General features: G+C 49.1%; 2 protein-coding genes across 2 annotated transcripts; both read right to left on the bottom strand.

Moving 5' to 3' along the window:
• Window positions 1-690: 690 nt before the first annotated feature.
• On the bottom strand, window positions 691-3,982 carry PCYOX1L (prenylcysteine oxidase 1 like). Its single transcript, XM_071758863.1, has 6 exons — window positions 3,825-3,982; window positions 3,312-3,518; window positions 2,617-2,791; window positions 2,316-2,527; window positions 2,076-2,216; window positions 691-1,512 (listed from the first exon to the last, which is right to left on the bottom strand). Exons 1-6 carry the CDS (start codon window positions 3,913-3,915, stop codon window positions 854-856), a joined length of 1,485 nt encoding a protein of 494 aa, XP_071614964.1. The 5' UTR covers window positions 3,916-3,982; the 3' UTR covers window positions 691-853.
• A 2,594-nt stretch (window positions 3,983-6,576) lies between these two features.
• Window positions 6,577-16,947, bottom strand: GRPEL2 (GrpE like 2, mitochondrial). The gene is made up of 4 exons (XM_071758370.1): window positions 16,676-16,947; window positions 12,573-12,741; window positions 11,807-11,888; window positions 6,577-10,221 (listed from the first exon to the last, which is right to left on the bottom strand). Exons 1-4 carry the CDS (start codon window positions 16,729-16,731, stop codon window positions 9,866-9,868), a joined length of 663 nt encoding a protein of 220 aa, XP_071614471.1. The 5' UTR covers window positions 16,732-16,947; the 3' UTR covers window positions 6,577-9,865.
• Window positions 16,948-17,212: the final 265 nt, after the last annotated feature.

The raw sequence follows: 17,212 nt of genomic DNA, 5'->3' as shown, positions 1-17,212 counted from the left end.
GTGAATGCTGAGCTGGTGCCACATGTGTTGGGCTCCAAGGGTGTGATGGAGGGAGGGAGCAGCCGGGATCCCTTTGCACTCTGAGGAGCGAGGCCTCCTCCTTCTGCAAAGTACCCCTTTGCCTTTATTCACTCCATCAGTGCAAGAGCTCCTGGAGCACTCATTCCTCCCCAGTGGTCCCCTGCCCACCCATGAGCTCCTTTGTGCTGGGCTGGGGAGCTCAGGGAGCAGGAAGCAGAGGGGCCTTTGGGAAACTTCCAAGATCCTCAATAAAGTGCAGCACCTGCCCCTGCTGAGCTGCCCCTTGCCTTGGCCCATCCCACTGCCCCTCCTGCCCTGCCTTCCCAGGCTGGGTGATTCCCAGCCTTCTCCCAGGGAGGCTCTTCTGCCCCACCAAAGACAGCCAAGCCCCAGAGTCAGGGAAGTCAGGGAACCCCAGGAAGCAGGGAGCACCTGGCACCAGGCACCTCTCACCATTACAGCCTGCCCTGCAGACCAAACCCTGTGCAGGTTCAGTGAGTGGGGCTGGGCTGGTATGGGAGAGGACATAGGACCTCCTGCCCCAGCCAGGGCCAGCCCTGCCATGGAGTTTCACCCTTTTGCACAGGAGAAGGCACAATCTCCTACCCAGCAAAGCCTGGGGAAGGGGGAACAGGGAAACCGAGGCACACAGCTCAGACACACAGCAACACCAGGCAGGGCCTGTATTCCTGAGGGGAACTCAGGTTCAAGTCATCCAGGACACAGCTAATGCCCTCTTTCTCCAGCCCCAACCCCCCTGATGTCCCCAAGGCAATAAATATTCCCCAGGCTACTACACACACAAACTCCCAGCCCACTGCCTCCCCCAGTGTCACAGCTCAGTCTTCACCTTGTGTATCAAGTCCTTCTGGTCGATTTTCTCCAGGTCCTGATGCCAACGGTTGTAAGCCAGCAGGGCCACGTTTTTGGCTGCCACTGCTATCATCTCCATGGAGCTGGCCAACCACTCCACGCCGCTGAGGTAGAAGAGGTTTTCATGGAGCACGATGGGCGGAAGGGACTTGGCAGCATCGTAGCGGGGATAGGTCTGCCATTCCGTCACCTGCACGGAGTAGTAGGACTTGAAGAGGGTCTTCAGCTGCTGCTTGTCCAGTGGCTGCTGGGAAAGGACACGCCACACTGCAGCCTCCTGGGGCTGCTTGCGGCGGAAAGCTGTTGAGATGTTGACAGGACAGATATTGTCCATGGCATTGAAGAACAGGTCGGGGGTATCGGTGGTGAGGATGCTGGCGAAGGGAAACAACTTGGGGTCAGGGAAGCCAAAGTAGGAGGAGTTGAGGTAGCCATGCACCACAGAGGTGACAGAGGGTTGGAAGGCTCCGGGGAAGTCAGCGATGGGCGGGTCAAAGTTCTCAAAGGTGAAGTTGCTCCTGCTGGGGTGCAGGGGAGTTGTCACCACCACCATGTCGTAGAAAGCTGAGCCCTGGCCTTCACTGCCTTCATAGTGCACCTGGTACAGGGCTCTCCCTTCTGAAAAGAGATGGTGACAGGAGTAACCCTGAGCCCCAAGTGGTATTGTCCTGGCCCCCATTTCTCTAGAACAGCCTTTATCTCCTGGCTTTCCAGTGCACACCAGTGCGGGACCATAACATCCAATGGTTATGGATGAGTTGCTGATGGTTTAGGGCAGCAGAAAGAGCATTTTGTCAAGCCTGATGGAGAAAGTTTCCAGATAAGCCCAGCCTAGCATGGCAAGCAGGACTGGGGCAGTGCAGCCCACCCCTGAAGCCCCAGTTATCCAGGCCTTCTGCTGTGCTGAGCTGCAGAGGAAGCCTGAAACAAGGATGGTGCCACAGAAGAGACCTGAGGGACCTCAGGAAAGAGGCAGGGGAACCCCAGGGCCAAGATCTGTATCACAGGGCTACCACCAGATCAGCTGAGTGGAGGAGATGGAGAGACCCCCAGGCCCTTGCTCAAACACTCTACCAGGACCAAGATCCTCTCCAGTCTCCCAAGACTCTCTGTCTGTCCCAGCATCCCTGTGCTACCACCACCCACTTTCCACCCAGAGCAGATCCCATGCCCAGGCTCACCTGAGCTGTGCAGAGAGACACCCAACACCATGGCTGGGATGACATTGGCTTTGGTCAGCTTCAGCAAACCTGAACACACAAGCTTGTTGCCTCCTTCCACTGCCCAGGTGCTGCCCTGGGCCCCTGCCAGCGACATGGCTCCTGGGGAGAGGAAGAGGAAGGGGGTTCAGCAACCTGCCTGCAGAGGGGACTCTAGGAAAGGGGAGTCACCTGGGGAGGAAAGGGGGTCCCCAGTTTCACCTGCAAAGGCAGGCACCAGCACTGACTGCCCATAGCTGGAGCGCAGGACGGCTGCAATAACGTCATCCACAAAGCGCTGAGTGACGCCCACCTCCAGCAAGGACTCAGCCACCGAGCGCTGGGTCATGTTGATGAAGGCATCACCCCCCAGCGAGCGCAGCAGCTCCTCCAGGCTGGAGAAGGCATAGCCATGTGCCTGGTACTTGTAGATCCTGGAGGAGACAGGAACGCAGGGCACCTGGTGATATCCCGGAGCCAAGGAAGACTCCCTGTATCCCGTTGGCCCCTCAGGCTCTCCTACCTCATGAATTTCTCCATCACCTCCTCCACCCACATCTGCAGGCGTAGGAAGCTGATGCCATAGTGCCACCACAGCCGGAAGAGGTTGAGCAGGTACCAGTCGGTTTCCTCCAGGACAAAGTGCTCCCCACTGAATATGGCACTCTTCCCGGCCACCTCCCGCCGGTGCTTGAGCCCTGCAGGGAGCAGAGGGGCCCGGGTCCGCTGAGCTGGCACACCCCCCTGGAGCTATCACACCCCCTGGGGCTAACACACCCCATGGGAATAACACACTCCCCTGGGAAAGGCCAGTGCCAAGTGTCAAAATTGTGAGGATGAGGGCAGAGATGCTCTTGGAAGAGCACCAGAGCCAGGGAGATCTCGGGGTGCTGGGACCCCAGCCAGACCCTGTATGTTGGGGCATCCTGTGGAGCTGATGTGGCTAGGACAAACTGGTGGGATTTTGTGAATCCCCTCCCGTGCAGTAATTCCATCAGGATCCCTCACCCTGATGCTCTGCTGGGTCCCCTCTCCCTTTCCCTTCCAGGACACAACAGGGCTGGGGCACAGGGACAGTGAGGGGGTCACCGCCTGCCCGAGGTTCTAAGATGGACTGGAAGGAGCCCTCCCCATTGCCCGAAGTGTACAGCTCGGGGGCACCCCAGCCTCTCTGCCCAAGGAAGAGGGCCGTGCCAGCCCTGGGGTGCCCATGCTCACCCAGAACCTTGACGAAGTCCTGCATGTGGAGGCTGAGGGCGTGGATGGAGGCTCCCCTGCTCTCGTACTGCTGCTTGTTGACGGTGACGGTGGCCAACCGGCCACCCACGCCCGCCGGCTCGTACACATCCAGCTGCACCTGCGGCCCGAAGTGCTGCTGCAGAAAGTAGGCGACAGCCGAACCGCCCAGCCCGGCGCCCACCACGGCTGCCGGCAGGAAGGGGCGAGAGCGGCTGGGTCAGCAGCGCACCCCGGATGAGCAGGGGGAGCCGCTGCCCCCCGCCCGGACCCCCGGGGAGGGAAGGGGCCAGCGCCGTGCGGAAGGATGCCCGGGAAGGCGGCGGGGGGGGGGATACTCCGCACATTCCCTGCTGTCACCGCGGAGGGATGCCGGAGCTCCCCGCGGGCCCCTCTCCCACCCCCGCAGGCAGGGAGGAGGCCGGGAGCTGCCGGTACCCGTGCTGGGTGCCCCCTCCCCACCCGGTCCGCTTTCCCCCCCATCCCCGCTCCTACCGATGCTGCGCGGCGGGGCGCGGGCGGCGGCGGGCGCGGCCACGATGGAGGCGAGGGCCGGGAGGAGCAGCGCGGGGATCGGCCGGGCCATGGCGCGGGCGGAGAGCGGAGAGCGGGGACCCAGCAGGGCCCGCCCCGGCCCGCTCCTTCCCGCCCCTTCCCGCGGGCTCGGCCCCACGGCCCCCGCTGCCGCCCCGCCCCGCCGGGCCGCTGATGGGCCCGAGCTGGCAGCCGGTTCGGCAGCGCGGGGAGAGGCTCGGCCCGGTAATGGGGGGGGAGGTAGCGGCGGCGAGGCGGGCAGGGTGGGTACCGCAGAGCCCGAGGGATTTGCACAGCCGGAACAGGAGACACGGCAGCCGTGCAAAAATCAGTCCGTGTGGTTGTCTCCCGTCCTCGGTGAATGGCACTGAGGATCAGCAGGGATCTTCAGCATCCAAAAGTGCAGGGAATGGCACACGAACTCCCTCAGGCACAGCCACAGCTGAGATCCTCGGTGTCCTCAGCTCCTCATGTAGCTGCGTGCCCACCAGAGCGCTCTGCAGCATCACCAGCTCAGCAGTGAACCCAGGAGCCCGAACCCAGGAGCTACCCCCTGGCAACACCTCTCCCCCTCTCTCTGGGGGCTCTGCCATAGGGCAGGACTCAGGCCCAGCTGCTGCTGGAGCATGTTTGCCATGTGCTCAGTCTGCACATGGATCATCAGGCTGGGGAAGCAGGATGGATCCCACGTGGCTCATCCAACACAAAGGCCATTTCAAGTCTTCACTTGTACTTTCTGCCCTGGGCAAAACAAGGTGGCAGCCTGTGCGTGGGGATCCCACCTGGGAGCCTGCTGCTGCTCAGATTACAAAGGATAGCTAAGACTGAGTGAAAATTCTGGAACAGGCAGGACATGTAATTGCAGGCCAAGAGCCTGCTGTAACCCAGGGCTGGCTCTATACCAAGGGATAAAATTTAGCTTGCGAATCCATCGCCAGAACTTTGTCTCAGGAGAAAACACAACACAAGCACAGGCTCCCTTGTTTTCCCCCAGCCAGGAGCCACTTCTTAGTTCCTGCGTGGGGGAGCACACACACCCCACAAACTCAGGTGTGAGCATTTTTAGGTGGGGGGCTTTGCACAGATCAAAACTACTGCGGCTCAGCTCAGACAGCTCCTTACAATGGGCAGTGTCTCCCAAAAGAGCAGATGTTGCTCCCAAAGTAGCTTAAAACACAGCACACAAGTATCTATGTAGAACATTCATTCACAAGCCCTTACTTAACCAGCCTGATTTCACCGTGGCTGTGGGTGACAAGAAATCTGTCTGCACCCACAGCAAAGCTCCCAGGAGTCCAGCTCAGTGCTGCTCCCCATCACCTCCCTCTCACAACAGACCATGCCCTGCTTGCAAGCATCCATAAACACAACACTCTGCTCACAAGCTCTGATGCTTTTACAGCAAATGGAGGTGGTTGTGGTTTGAAAACTCCCAACTCTCACAGTCGGTGCAGAGAAAAACCAGCAGAGCCAGAAATGACTGCCATAGCATCAGGCTGCACAATTTCCTGGTTAGCAAACACTGAGCAATCCCATCACAGCTGATTTTAGGAAGAATGAGGATGAGCCCATACAATGGGATATTGCCTCTGCAATCACAAGGAGGCTGTGCTGGCAGATCTTTAGCACAGACGTTAGAACTCACCCCAGAGAGGCCATTTGCAAAGGTTTTTTTTCCTAACAAGAAGTGCTCCGAGGCATTCAGATCTTTAGAACAAGGCAAGCAAGGCCCACTGACATAGCACTGGGTGTTACAAGGCAAGACAAAACCAGGAATAGAGGCCCAGCTATTTTTAGATGACACATGGAGAATGAGATGTTACAATCACAGCCCTTAAGAGAAATTCTGATATTTTCTCCAGCAAATCCCTGACAGCAAAACCTACCTGTGGATACTACTGTACCTTAAGCCACCTGAACTGCCACACACAGAAATGTGGAGCAAAGTGGAGCTGTGAGAGAACAGGACAGCAAAAAGAAAACCAGACATCAAGCATGTCAAGTGCTGGCAGAGTTCTGCAGCAACCATCAAAGGCTGACAGACAGCATTTCTCTCTCTGTGATGGTCCCTGAGTGGGCGGTAAGACTCAGAAGCAGAGAACAACACACATGGGCTCAGTGCAGAAATCTCCAACAGCTCACCAGGATCAGGAGAGATGGCACAGACACATGTGCATTTCTTGGCATCCACCTGAAGGACTGTTCAACATGTTATTAACAAATTTCTGCACTGCCATGGACTACAGATCTTATTTTAGACAATAAGATTGGTGACAGCGAGAAACTTCAGTCCCATCCAATTGAAGTGGCACTGGGAAGCAGCAGCAATTTGGGGCAGGTAAAAAAGGAAAAAGAAGCAACTGTAATTCTGGTTGTTTTTTTTTTTAATTAGCAAAATGACAGTATCTGGACATGTAAAGGAAATCAGCCCTTTCCAACATTAACTCCAATGTCATTGTCAATTACTTGCACAATTCCCACACTTCAATCTGTCTTTCATACAGCCAGAGCCTTAAGGGTAAACAAAGAGCACAGAAACACAAAAAAGATACAATATATACAGGCTTTCCACTGAATGGACTTAGATTTTTGGAGATAAGCAGCGCTTTGTTCATTTGGCAGTATGAACAGCAAGGAACATCAAACATCTCACATTTTAAAATAAAAAATACTACAATATTCACATACAAAACTTAAATACATAAAAAAAAAAAAAAAATTAAAGAACTGATAACAACTATCGGTTTGTAACAACTGCCTCTTTCAGCACTGGGAAATTAGGGTCCAGAAAGCAACATTCACATTCTGCCACTGCTCCCAGTCAGTTATGATGCTGCCACACATGTGACATTTCCTCTCCATCCCTGCTACCCTGTTCCTGTGTTTTATTGTACAGTCATTGAGTAAAGTGACTGGAGACAAAAAGCTGATGGGTCAGTCTCCTCTCTGGGATAACAGCACCACTGGGGACCCTGCCCCACCGTGAGGAGTGTGCAAGCTTTGCACAACCAGGGCAGACAAGAGAGCAAGGGAAATCTATAAAGGAGAAATTCAATCCACCCTTATGCAATCACATCCACAACAAAAGAGATCATTAAGTGTGCTTGAAAGGCAAGAGAATCACATTTTGCCTGGATTCTGTGATGGAATCCAGGTTTGGTTATTTCATTTTCACTTCACCATTCAGAAGAAGCAGAAACTAGTACAAACAACAGGTACAGTATTTATCTCTTTGGTATCTCTTCTGTAAAAAGAGTGTCTAAGCAATGGGTTAGGGTTAGGTTATTACAGCTCTCAGTAATCATAAAAGACCACTAACATCTGTAAAAGTTTCATAGACTGAAAAAAATGGGGCAAAAATGGGTAAAATGACTTGACCAAACTTGAACAAGGCCTGTGGGAAGATGAGAAAGACTGCAGAGGAACTGGATCCCTCAGATTCCTGCTGCAGCCACACAACAGTTCCTCGGATCCCAGACACAAGAACTGAATCAATAACCTCTTATTACAGACAGAAGGTCAGGAGTGTATTTTAGGGTATGTCTTTAAGGCAAAAATGGGTGAATACTAGCTGAGGAGACAGGCAGACCTACCAAATAGTTCAAAAGTGGATCAAGTAGCTGTGGTATACTTTCACAGCCAAGTGGCTCCTTGGGTCAGCTTAAAGAGGATTTGGATCACATCACTTCTGGTCCCACACTACTTTTAAATCCAGCTTAGGTAAGGCTGCAGTCTTTCTATGAAAGAAAACTACCTGTTGTGTAAAATGCCTTTTTTTAGTTCTTTGTTTATAAAGTTCCCCATTCAAAGTTAGTTTCCATAACCATCTCTCCCCTCATATTGCAAAAAGTCTCAACTGACAGAGCAGGGGCCAAGAGGCAGCAGAGAACCCAACCTCTCCCTCCAGCTGCAGTTTCTTCAGAACAGGCTGCAGACAGTCTTGAGGCAGAGCAACAAGACTTCTGCTTGCTTCATATTTTACCTGTTCTTTGTCTTAATCTCCAGTATAATCTGGTGATTCACTCAGCATGCAGACCAGCAAAACAATGGCAGAGAAGTCCTGTGTATATGAAATTTACAACGTGATAAACAAGAGCAATGAACAAGAGGTTTGTTCAAATGGTCTCAGGCTGCCATGAAGCACTGTTTCAGGGTTGGAATGTCAAGTACCTGCCTGAAAACCTAACTACACAAGGGCAAAAAACTGCACTTCAGAAGGTGCTACCAGGCCAACCACATGCAGCTGTCACACAAGCAGCTTGCATGAAGAATATTAGGAATGGGCATCTTCCTGAAAATTCTGCAGTGCCAACCAACTGGCTCCATAGTCTCCCCAGATGAAAGACTGTTGTAGCTGATAACTGAGGCTGTGGTAATCTTGAAGTCCACCACAAAAGGATTATGCAACTGAAGCCTTCAAAGGATTGGGAGAAAAATAACCTTTCTCCCAAACCTGCAATGGTATCCACCACGATTAGAGCTTGTGGAGTGGATCTCAATTGTCAGGCTATGGATCAAATCCCAGAAGGTAAAAAACCCACAGGAATTAACAAATCAGTAGGTAAAAAACCTGAAAACAACCATTCCTGCTTTGATTTTGTGTAGTGCAGACCATAGGCTGGTTTATCTAACTCTTCTGTCATTATACTGATCCTGCTCTGTAAAGTTCAAATTCTGATCTTAGTGACTCCATCCTTTCAACCTGAGATAAATGACCCCCAGGCAAAAGGACCACTGGGAAATACATATGCCATGCTGCAACAACTACATGTCTCCAACTAAGAGGACAGCTTGAGGTTAGTTTTCACTTCCTCAGCCTTCTGCTTCTCTTGTTTTCTTGTCACCACTGCTAGAATTGGTTCAAGGACACTTGAGATTTCTAGTAGAAAATATTTTTCTCCTTGTATCAAAACCCTAAAGGTTTAATGTTTTCCATGACCACACAAAAGTAGAATCTGAATGTGAACTGGAAGTTAAGTGTTATCTGAGTACCATTATTGGAGAGCTGAGAAAATACAACAGTCCAGATTTCCTGCTTAAGGGCATATCTCCATTTTGCCAGCAATTGCAACAAAGAGCATATAGTTTATCATGCTTGAACGCTGCACAAAGACCCATCAGGGAAGACAGATTAAACTCCTCTAAAATATACTTTTTGGTTGGGAAAAGATAGATTTGAGAACAGTCTTCTGGCTCCATCAAGAACCACTACCTGGCTTACCTTTAAGAACAAGGAGGCAAGCTGAAGTTTTACCTGGAGAACAAATGTTAACACCTTAAAGTCTGACCTAACAACAGAATTCTAATTATAACCTCATCCCTATTCAACTGTAGTACAACACAGATTTCTTTAATTCAGGATTGTTTCCCTGAAGTGACATGAGAAAAAGCTGCTCCTAAATGTCATTTCAAGTGATCATTCCCAACTGAGGGGTCTGGGGCCAAGGGAAGACATCAAAACCAGCCTGATAATAATACTCAGCTCTTTGAGCTTTTCCTCTTCTGAGTGCTTTGCAAACGAAAACCCTCGCCACATCCCTGTGAGGTAGGTCAGTAAGTATTATTGTGTTCCCTTAACACAGATATGGAAACTGAGGCAGAGAAGTTATTTTCCTGAAGGCCACTGCAGGAGTCTGTCTCGAAGAGATGGAATCAGGAGACAAGATTCCTTAGCTCTCAGAGAATTTCCCTTTCTCTCCCGTCTCTCCTCTCTTCCCCATTACAAGTCTTAATGGAGAATGAGCAACAGAGAAAGGGGCCACAGTTCCACATTTCTGACAAATAGCAGGACTCCTAGTACTACTTCACATACTCCAAAAAGGATTATTAAATACACAAGTACCTTAGAATGAACGGCAAAACGCCCGCACACATTTTAAAGAAGCCAACATACAATACAAACCTAGCTTAATAAATAAGGAAAGACATGCAGCTGCAGCTGTGACTGTGTGCTGAGGGTCCCCAGCTCAGTAAGGTCCCAGATGCCACGGGCTGAGCCCATGTCATTCCTGTGACTCCACTGCCACGCCGACAAGCGCGTGTCTGATGGTGCGGCCGTGGAGTTTGTACCCATCCTGAGTCACCAGCGCGATCGTGCCGGGCTGCAGCCCCTCTGCTGGCACGTGGCAGACTATTTCATGGTCATAGGGATCATATTTGCCACCAACAGGGTTCATCTTCTGAAGGCCATGTTTGGCAAACACACTTTGCAATTTGGCCTCTATGAGAGAGAGGCCTTCGTAGATTTTCTTCAGGGTTGGATTTGGATCAGAAGGTTCTGCTTCTTCTGCAGCGCTCTCAGCAGTCTTCTCCAGGATATCTGCTACCTCCACAAGGTCCCTGCAGAAACTCTGGATCCCTACAGGCAGAAAGAAGCAGGAAGTAAATGAAGGGCAGCTTACATGTACCAATGACATGTACAATTACAGGTACCAATGACATGCACAAAATTATGGAAGTTTAAAAGCACCTTTAAAGCTACTAATTGATTTGAACCATTACTTTAGTGAGAGCAGGCCATGTCTTCTCCATCCTGTAGCCAAAACTTTAGCATTACATGGGTAGCAATCTAAAGACTACTCATATCAAGCTATATGCAGAAAAGGCACATCTATGTACATCAGCATACCTGACAAAAAAGTACATTGGCATTTCACTCCAAAAAGTTCAATTAACTAAGATGTGTCACTTACCACACTGTTCCACACCCTCCCATACAGTCTCACAGACACTAATATCTTGCCAAACAACTCACACTCATGCCCATGCACAGAGTGAACAAACACAATGGGGAGAAGTAAAGATAATACATGACCTTTCAAAAGTACATCTACATTTTTATTCAGAAATTAAAACTACTGTGAAAGGACTGGAAAAAATGGTATTTGGGTCAGTTATGAAAAAGTCTTCCACTATTTTCATTAGAAAAATGGGCCTAGATCTTACACATTTCAGAAGTGGTGTATTACACTGTGCATACATGTTTAAACATGCACAGAACAAAGAAGCATGAAGGAGAAGCAACAAAGGAGCAGACAGAAGCACCAATTACCAGCCACTTCCTCTTGCACCAGAGTCTGTTTTAATTGCTCTAAGACTCCTGTGTCTCTCTCAATGAGCAACTTCCAATAAAGAACCCCATTTTTCTCCAAATCTGAAGAATAATGCATCTAAAATTCAAGGAGCTTGGAAAAAAAAAATCCCATCTCAAAACCAACAGTGCTGATTATCCCAAAACTCAACAGCCATTTATAGCACAATGGGTAGGCTGGTAGGAAAACAGAACAGCTCTAAGTTTCAAAGCTACTTGAGATAACTAAAAAAAAAACTCCCAAGATTCATGCCTTATGGATAATAAGTTTGTCATTCTCAGACACAGTGCTGGCAGAGTACAACAATTAAACACTAGTTTCTTCCCCCTTCACCTTCCTCTGTTGCCAAAGCTAAACATCTAACTCACTTCATTGATGCTGAAATATTTATTGTAGAAGTTTCACAGAATTTCTGATACAGAAACTGACAACCTTTGTCCCAGGCAAGATCTACCTCCTGAAAGCTAGAGTAGAGAAAGGCTGTTAATATAGTGAAGGAGATCACAACCTGATGACACAGCTCTGAGTACGAAATACACTCTCCAGAACCAACTCTCAGGACACAGAAGAACCTATTAATTTCAGCCAGGTCTAAAGAGCTACACTCAATTGCACTGGGCATTTTTATCACAAAACAGTCACAGAGATAAATCTGATAGGACAGAGTTGAACACACAGAAAAAATAGCGAGTAAGCCCAGACACCAACAGTCGAGGACAAACATCATGACAGACTTTACAGTGAATGAGGGTAGGATGGGGTGGGGAGAAAAAACCCTCTTGCTCAGCATTTTATCCTCATTTGGGCAGGCAGGCAACTGTGGTAAACACATCTGTGCATCACTTTGCTTACCAAAGAGCTTGGCATCTTCCACAAACTTCTGCGTTCTCCTCCGGACATTCTCAGAATCTGACAAAGCTTTCCGGTACCGCTCCTGGAACCAGAGAAGCGAGAGGAGACATCAAAAAGAGAGGTAAAACCCATTCCCTGACAAGTTAGCAATCCCTTAGGAACAATTTAAAAATAGCCCACTTCACATCAGAAGGTTGTGCTGCACTCCAGCAATTTCATTACATTCAAACCCAAGTTCTTCTCCTGCTGATTAATCACCACAACTTCAATTCCCTCAAAAAGCCCACGTGGGAGCCAGAAGCATTCAGGGTGCAGCCCAACTGAACCCTGCACTATCAGGATGCTGCTTTTTGCATGAGTCAGTGTGGCTATTAGGACACTCCTTTCTCCAGCAGGCAAGTCTGTGGTCTCAGCAACAAATCTGCAATCAGCTGACTTATATCTTGGTATGGCAGTACTCTCAGGGCAATTATCTCCAGAACTGCCCAGTGCTGCAGTATCTATCTATCTATCTATCTATCTATCTATCTATCTATCTATCTACCTATCTATCTACCTACCTACCCATCTATCTATCTATCTATCTATCTATCTATCTATCTATCTATCCTTAGTCACATCTGTTCTTCAATGTCCTTTTAACTTGATCCTTACCATTTCCACCATGCCACTGTCACTAAAGAGGACTTTCCTTCTCAGACAATCTGGTGCAACACGATATGTGATGCTAGTCAGGACATCATGATGCCACCAGAAGCACACTCACAGTTAAATCCCTGACTTGTTCTTCCAATTTGATGGCTTTGTGCTCCAAGGCATGGTCAGACAGAGGATGTTTGGATTCATCACGGGGGTCTTCTGGGCCACATTCATCTCCTGTACTTCTCTGCTGAGCTGCAGTGCTGAAAACACATGGGGACCCCCTGAAATATAAACTAGTGACAAAAAAAGGAAAGGTAAGTAACAACAGTCAAAAAGAAGAATTCATATTTAGTGTCATTTCTAAAAGTAGGCTTTCCTAAAAAAGGTGCATAGAATTCTAGATAAAATTTTTGTTCTTTTTCAGAAAATATGGACAACTTGCACAGAAACACAAAGAAACAGGTTTTGAAAAATTCTTTTATTGGCCCAACTCCCTCTCACACCTTACACCAGAAAGAATCTGCAGCAGATTGTTCAATTTACTTTCAAACCAGATCCATTCAGGAAACATTTTGGTAAATGCTTAACAATGAAGGGTGTCTCCTTTTTTGGGAACACAGGAGCTCTTCCTCTGAGCAGGACTTTTAACATCTTCTTTAGTGGAGGGGCTTTGCATGTACCAAGAACACATCTACCAAGTGAAATGCAACAAGGCACAGAATTCACTGCAGTGGCACCAACTCAGGTGCCTGTGTTTATCCAGCACAATTCAACACTACACAAAAACACTAATTTAGGCCCCAGAATCAATACCCCCGAGTTCATGCTACCACACCAGCACTGTTAAGCTTCCTTACTTTTCAGCAAGGTTATATTGCTCTGGCACAATGTCACAGAAGTGCACAGCTTTTGCTTCTGGGCCCATCATATCAGTCACGAGGCCTAAGTGTTGTTCAGCAGTCCTGCCAAAATGAGCTTATAGCAGGAACTGGAAGGGACTGGTCTGTCTCCCTATACTCCAGTCCTGGAGCTGTGCAGAATGCAGGTTCAGGGAGTTAAACCAGCTGAAAACTAACTCTGTGAAACAAAAAGACTGTTCTGTCTGTGCCCCTGAATAGGTTTGCTGACAGAGTAAATGAGTGCAAGTGCCAGTACAAAAGGGAAGACAGGCATGGGAAGCCTGCTGAGATGTAGGAGAGAATAAGGACAAGGGGAGAGATGTCCCTCTCCAGGTGGCAGCCAGGGCTTAGACTGGGTCAGCTCTGTGACCAAAGTACAGTTTAAGAGATTATCTATCTATCTATCTATCTATCTATCTATCTATCTATCTATCTATCTATCTATTTCTATCTATTTATTTAATACAACACTGCTAAACACCCCACAACACCAATTACAAACTTCCTTTTTTCACCTGCAGACATTTGCATATGCAATTTTTTTTTTGTATTAAGTGGGTACTTAAAACATGATCTGTGTCAAACCACTCTCTATCAAACACAAGTCTGAAAGTGCTTCTGCTACATACACTTGCTCTGGAATAGAGTGTTCCTTGCACTGATCTTTAAAGAACCACAGGAGGGTCTAGCATCAGGCTCTTTTCAAAGAGCTGCCCAGCCACTGTGGTTCTGGGTTCCAAAAATGCCAAGATGGAAGAAAACCACACACTTTAACCCTGGCTGCAGAGAGATCTGTCTGGGGCAAAAGGCCTCATCTTGAACTACCTTTAAGATGCTTGTCACTTTCACTTTGTTGACTGGTTAACAGAACTTCTTCAAAATTACAGGAAAGAGATGAAACCAGAGGTCTTCCATTGTAAATAAATCTCCCTTTATAACTAAAAGGTAAGTCTGTGGTAAGCACCAGCTAAAAGCTTTGTCCTTTACCACCTCTCCTTTCACTTAAAGAGCGGCAGGGATGGAAAGTAGCCATGCTACAGATGAACCACATCTGTATGGCTCATAGATGAACCACAGATGCAGCTGAGAAATGCATCGGAGAAAGCAGCCTTGCTAGGCACTTCATAGGTTAGACTCCTGTGTCTTTAAAAAAATAGACAAATGAGTTAACTCTTTGGCACCCAAGAAGCAAAAATCAGTGAGTCACTTCCCTCTGCAAGTGATTTCCACTACATGGATGGGTGTTCCCTGTGTAGGAGGAGAGGGGCGTGAATGAACTGGTGCCTCAGCTACGTGAAGCAGAGAGCTCCCTGCATGGACTCCTTTCTCCGAGCATGTGAAACCAAGACCCAGAACACTCCCCCATTGCAGTGAAATGTCCTGGCTACCACGTGCTGCTCAGACACACCTGCCTTAAAAGTTGCAGGCAAGAAAAAAAGAACCACAGACTGAACTCCAAAGGGAATTCTTTGGAACTGCCATGTGGAATTGAAAACGCTGCTCAATTTACTTCCTCCTCCCCAATGAAAGAAATACTCAGCTAAAAATGGCAAATGCTATTTACAGCCTGCCCTGTACTCCATCTTCAGAATACAGTAATGATCACAGCTGCCCTAAAAATAGACAGAAATCCCACTGGAGGAAACTGACGCATTCTGAAGTGACAGACACGTGGCAGTCCCAGAGCCTGTGAAAGGAGTGAGCATAGAGCTGAGCTGGTGATACATGATTTACAAACTTATGTCACAGAAAGCCAAACTGATAAATGTAGTTGGGGAGCTGATGGTATCCATATGCTTTAAGCAAGTTGTCTTTAAGGATTAAACAAGAGCAGATCTCTGGGCAGAATGGAACCACCTCTCTTTCTGTAGCACAGGCACAACACTTTAAGAATTGTCATGTTTTGTCTAAACACAGAGTCCCTCCCTACCTCTCCTTAAATGCCTCCTCCTCCTCTTCCCAAATCAGCGTGACAAAGCACACAAATGATCAGACACAAAGAAACATCTGTGCTTGTGTTTTATCTCAGACAAGTGTGCTTTGGAAGAAAATCTTCGAATTTCCCCCAATTACTGCTTTCTGTTTCATCAGGAAGTGATACCACAGATTAATACCACGTGGATTCCTCTTTGATGGAGAATAAGCTCGTGCCATGGTCTGGTAACCATGGCTTTGGTGGATCAAGGGTTGGACTTGATGATCTCAGAGGTCCTTTCTGGATGATTCTGTGATTCTGTGTGTGATCCTCTAAACTGGCCAAGGAGGCTCCCAGACCACAGCAAGTCCAGGGTCAGAAGCCCCTGAGATGCACGTAGTGGGTGTGTGGGCCCACCACTCTGTTCCTCTTGGCTACAACACAGGCACAGCCAGAGAATTTGGGTACAAAGAGGAATTTCACAGAGATGGCATGTTCTGGTGGTCCTCCATGAAGAAAGCCTGCTCAGATCCCTTTGGACAAAGTCACTTATTTCAAACTTGGTCACTATTTTGAGAGGGCCAAAGCAGTGTTCACACATGAGAGTGTATGACAGTATAAGGACATTCAGACTTGGATCTATATTGATTCCCAAACACAAGTTTCTGTTATGTGCTACACAATTATTTTATTGCATTTAAGTGATCTTTTGGGCTTTTTTTTTTTTTTTTCCAGAGAAAAAACTCCAGGATAAACCATGCATTTTGACGTATTTTCACTTGCCACATTTCACTCAAATAACCCAAGCACCTGCTATGTATTTCACTTTTATAAGTCATATTCCACAACGTCCAAAAATACCCCTGAACACTGCTTTTCTGTCTAAACAGGGATACCATTACACTGACTCTGTTCCCGCTACAAAACAAAAAGTACAATGCATACAAAACTGAAAGTACAGTGCTGCATCACTACCAAAAATAAAAATCCATTAAACACACAGTTTGCGAATAAATGGTCCGGATGGACAAAAAGAGACAGAGAAACCACCCGCGGGTCCGCGTAACCGCAGGAAACACCCTCACAACGTGACCGCAGAAACTCTTCTCCCTCAAGACGAATTTTTCCTTAAAACATCAACTTTCACAGGAAAACATCTTGCTTACTGGTTTTCCTCCAGGCATTCCGAGGAGCAGCGAGACCCTCAGAGAGGAAAACCAGTGACCCCCGGGGGAGGGGAAGGGGGATGGGTTACGGTGCCTTTCCGGAGCTCGCCGCCGGCCCACACCGCCCCGGGCGCTCCAGGCCCTGGGTTCTGCCACGTTTGGTACCGGGCCGGCCACAGGCCCTCGGCGGCCGTGAGCGGCTGAGGATGCCGCAGCCTCCCCGCAGCACCCGCACCGCCTCACCTACCTGCCGCACCGCGCCGAGAGGACGGACCCGAAACGCCGCAGGGAGCGGACGGCCATGGCCCCGCACGCCGAGAAGGGAGGGAGGGATGGGAGGGATGGAGGAATGGAGGGAGGGACGGGAGGGACCGGAGCTGCGCGCCGGCACCGCCCGCCAACTACAGCTCCCGGCGGGCCCTGCGCAGAGGACGGGGCCCGGCGGGCTGAGCCGGGGTAGGGCACGGTCCGCTGGGGCGGAACCGAACCGGGCACGGCGGAACCGGAAGGCGGGAGCCGCTCCGTACCCGCCTGTCCTCGCATCTTCTGTGGTAGTTATACCGCAGGTTTCACCTCTTGTTTCTCGGGCCAGCAAGCCGGCCTGAGGTGGGAGAAAGTGTGGGGTTTTTTTTTTTAGCCCATGGTGAATAAACATTCAGAAAACCCCTAAAGCGTGTCAAGTGTGCCTGTGAGCCCCAGGGGAGGCTACAGGAAAGGTGGGGAGGAACATGGAATCATGGGGTGTAGCGATGGGACAAGGGATGATGGTTTCAGATGGAAAGAG

The sequence above is a fragment of the Heliangelus exortis genome, chromosome 15, assembly GCF_036169615.1.
Source record: "Heliangelus exortis chromosome 15, bHelExo1.hap1, whole genome shotgun sequence".
Classification (NCBI taxonomy): domain Eukaryota; kingdom Metazoa; phylum Chordata; class Aves; order Apodiformes; family Trochilidae; genus Heliangelus; species Heliangelus exortis.
Note: the sequence above shows the minus strand (reverse complement) of the source record. Positions and strands in the feature narration are given on the sequence as shown.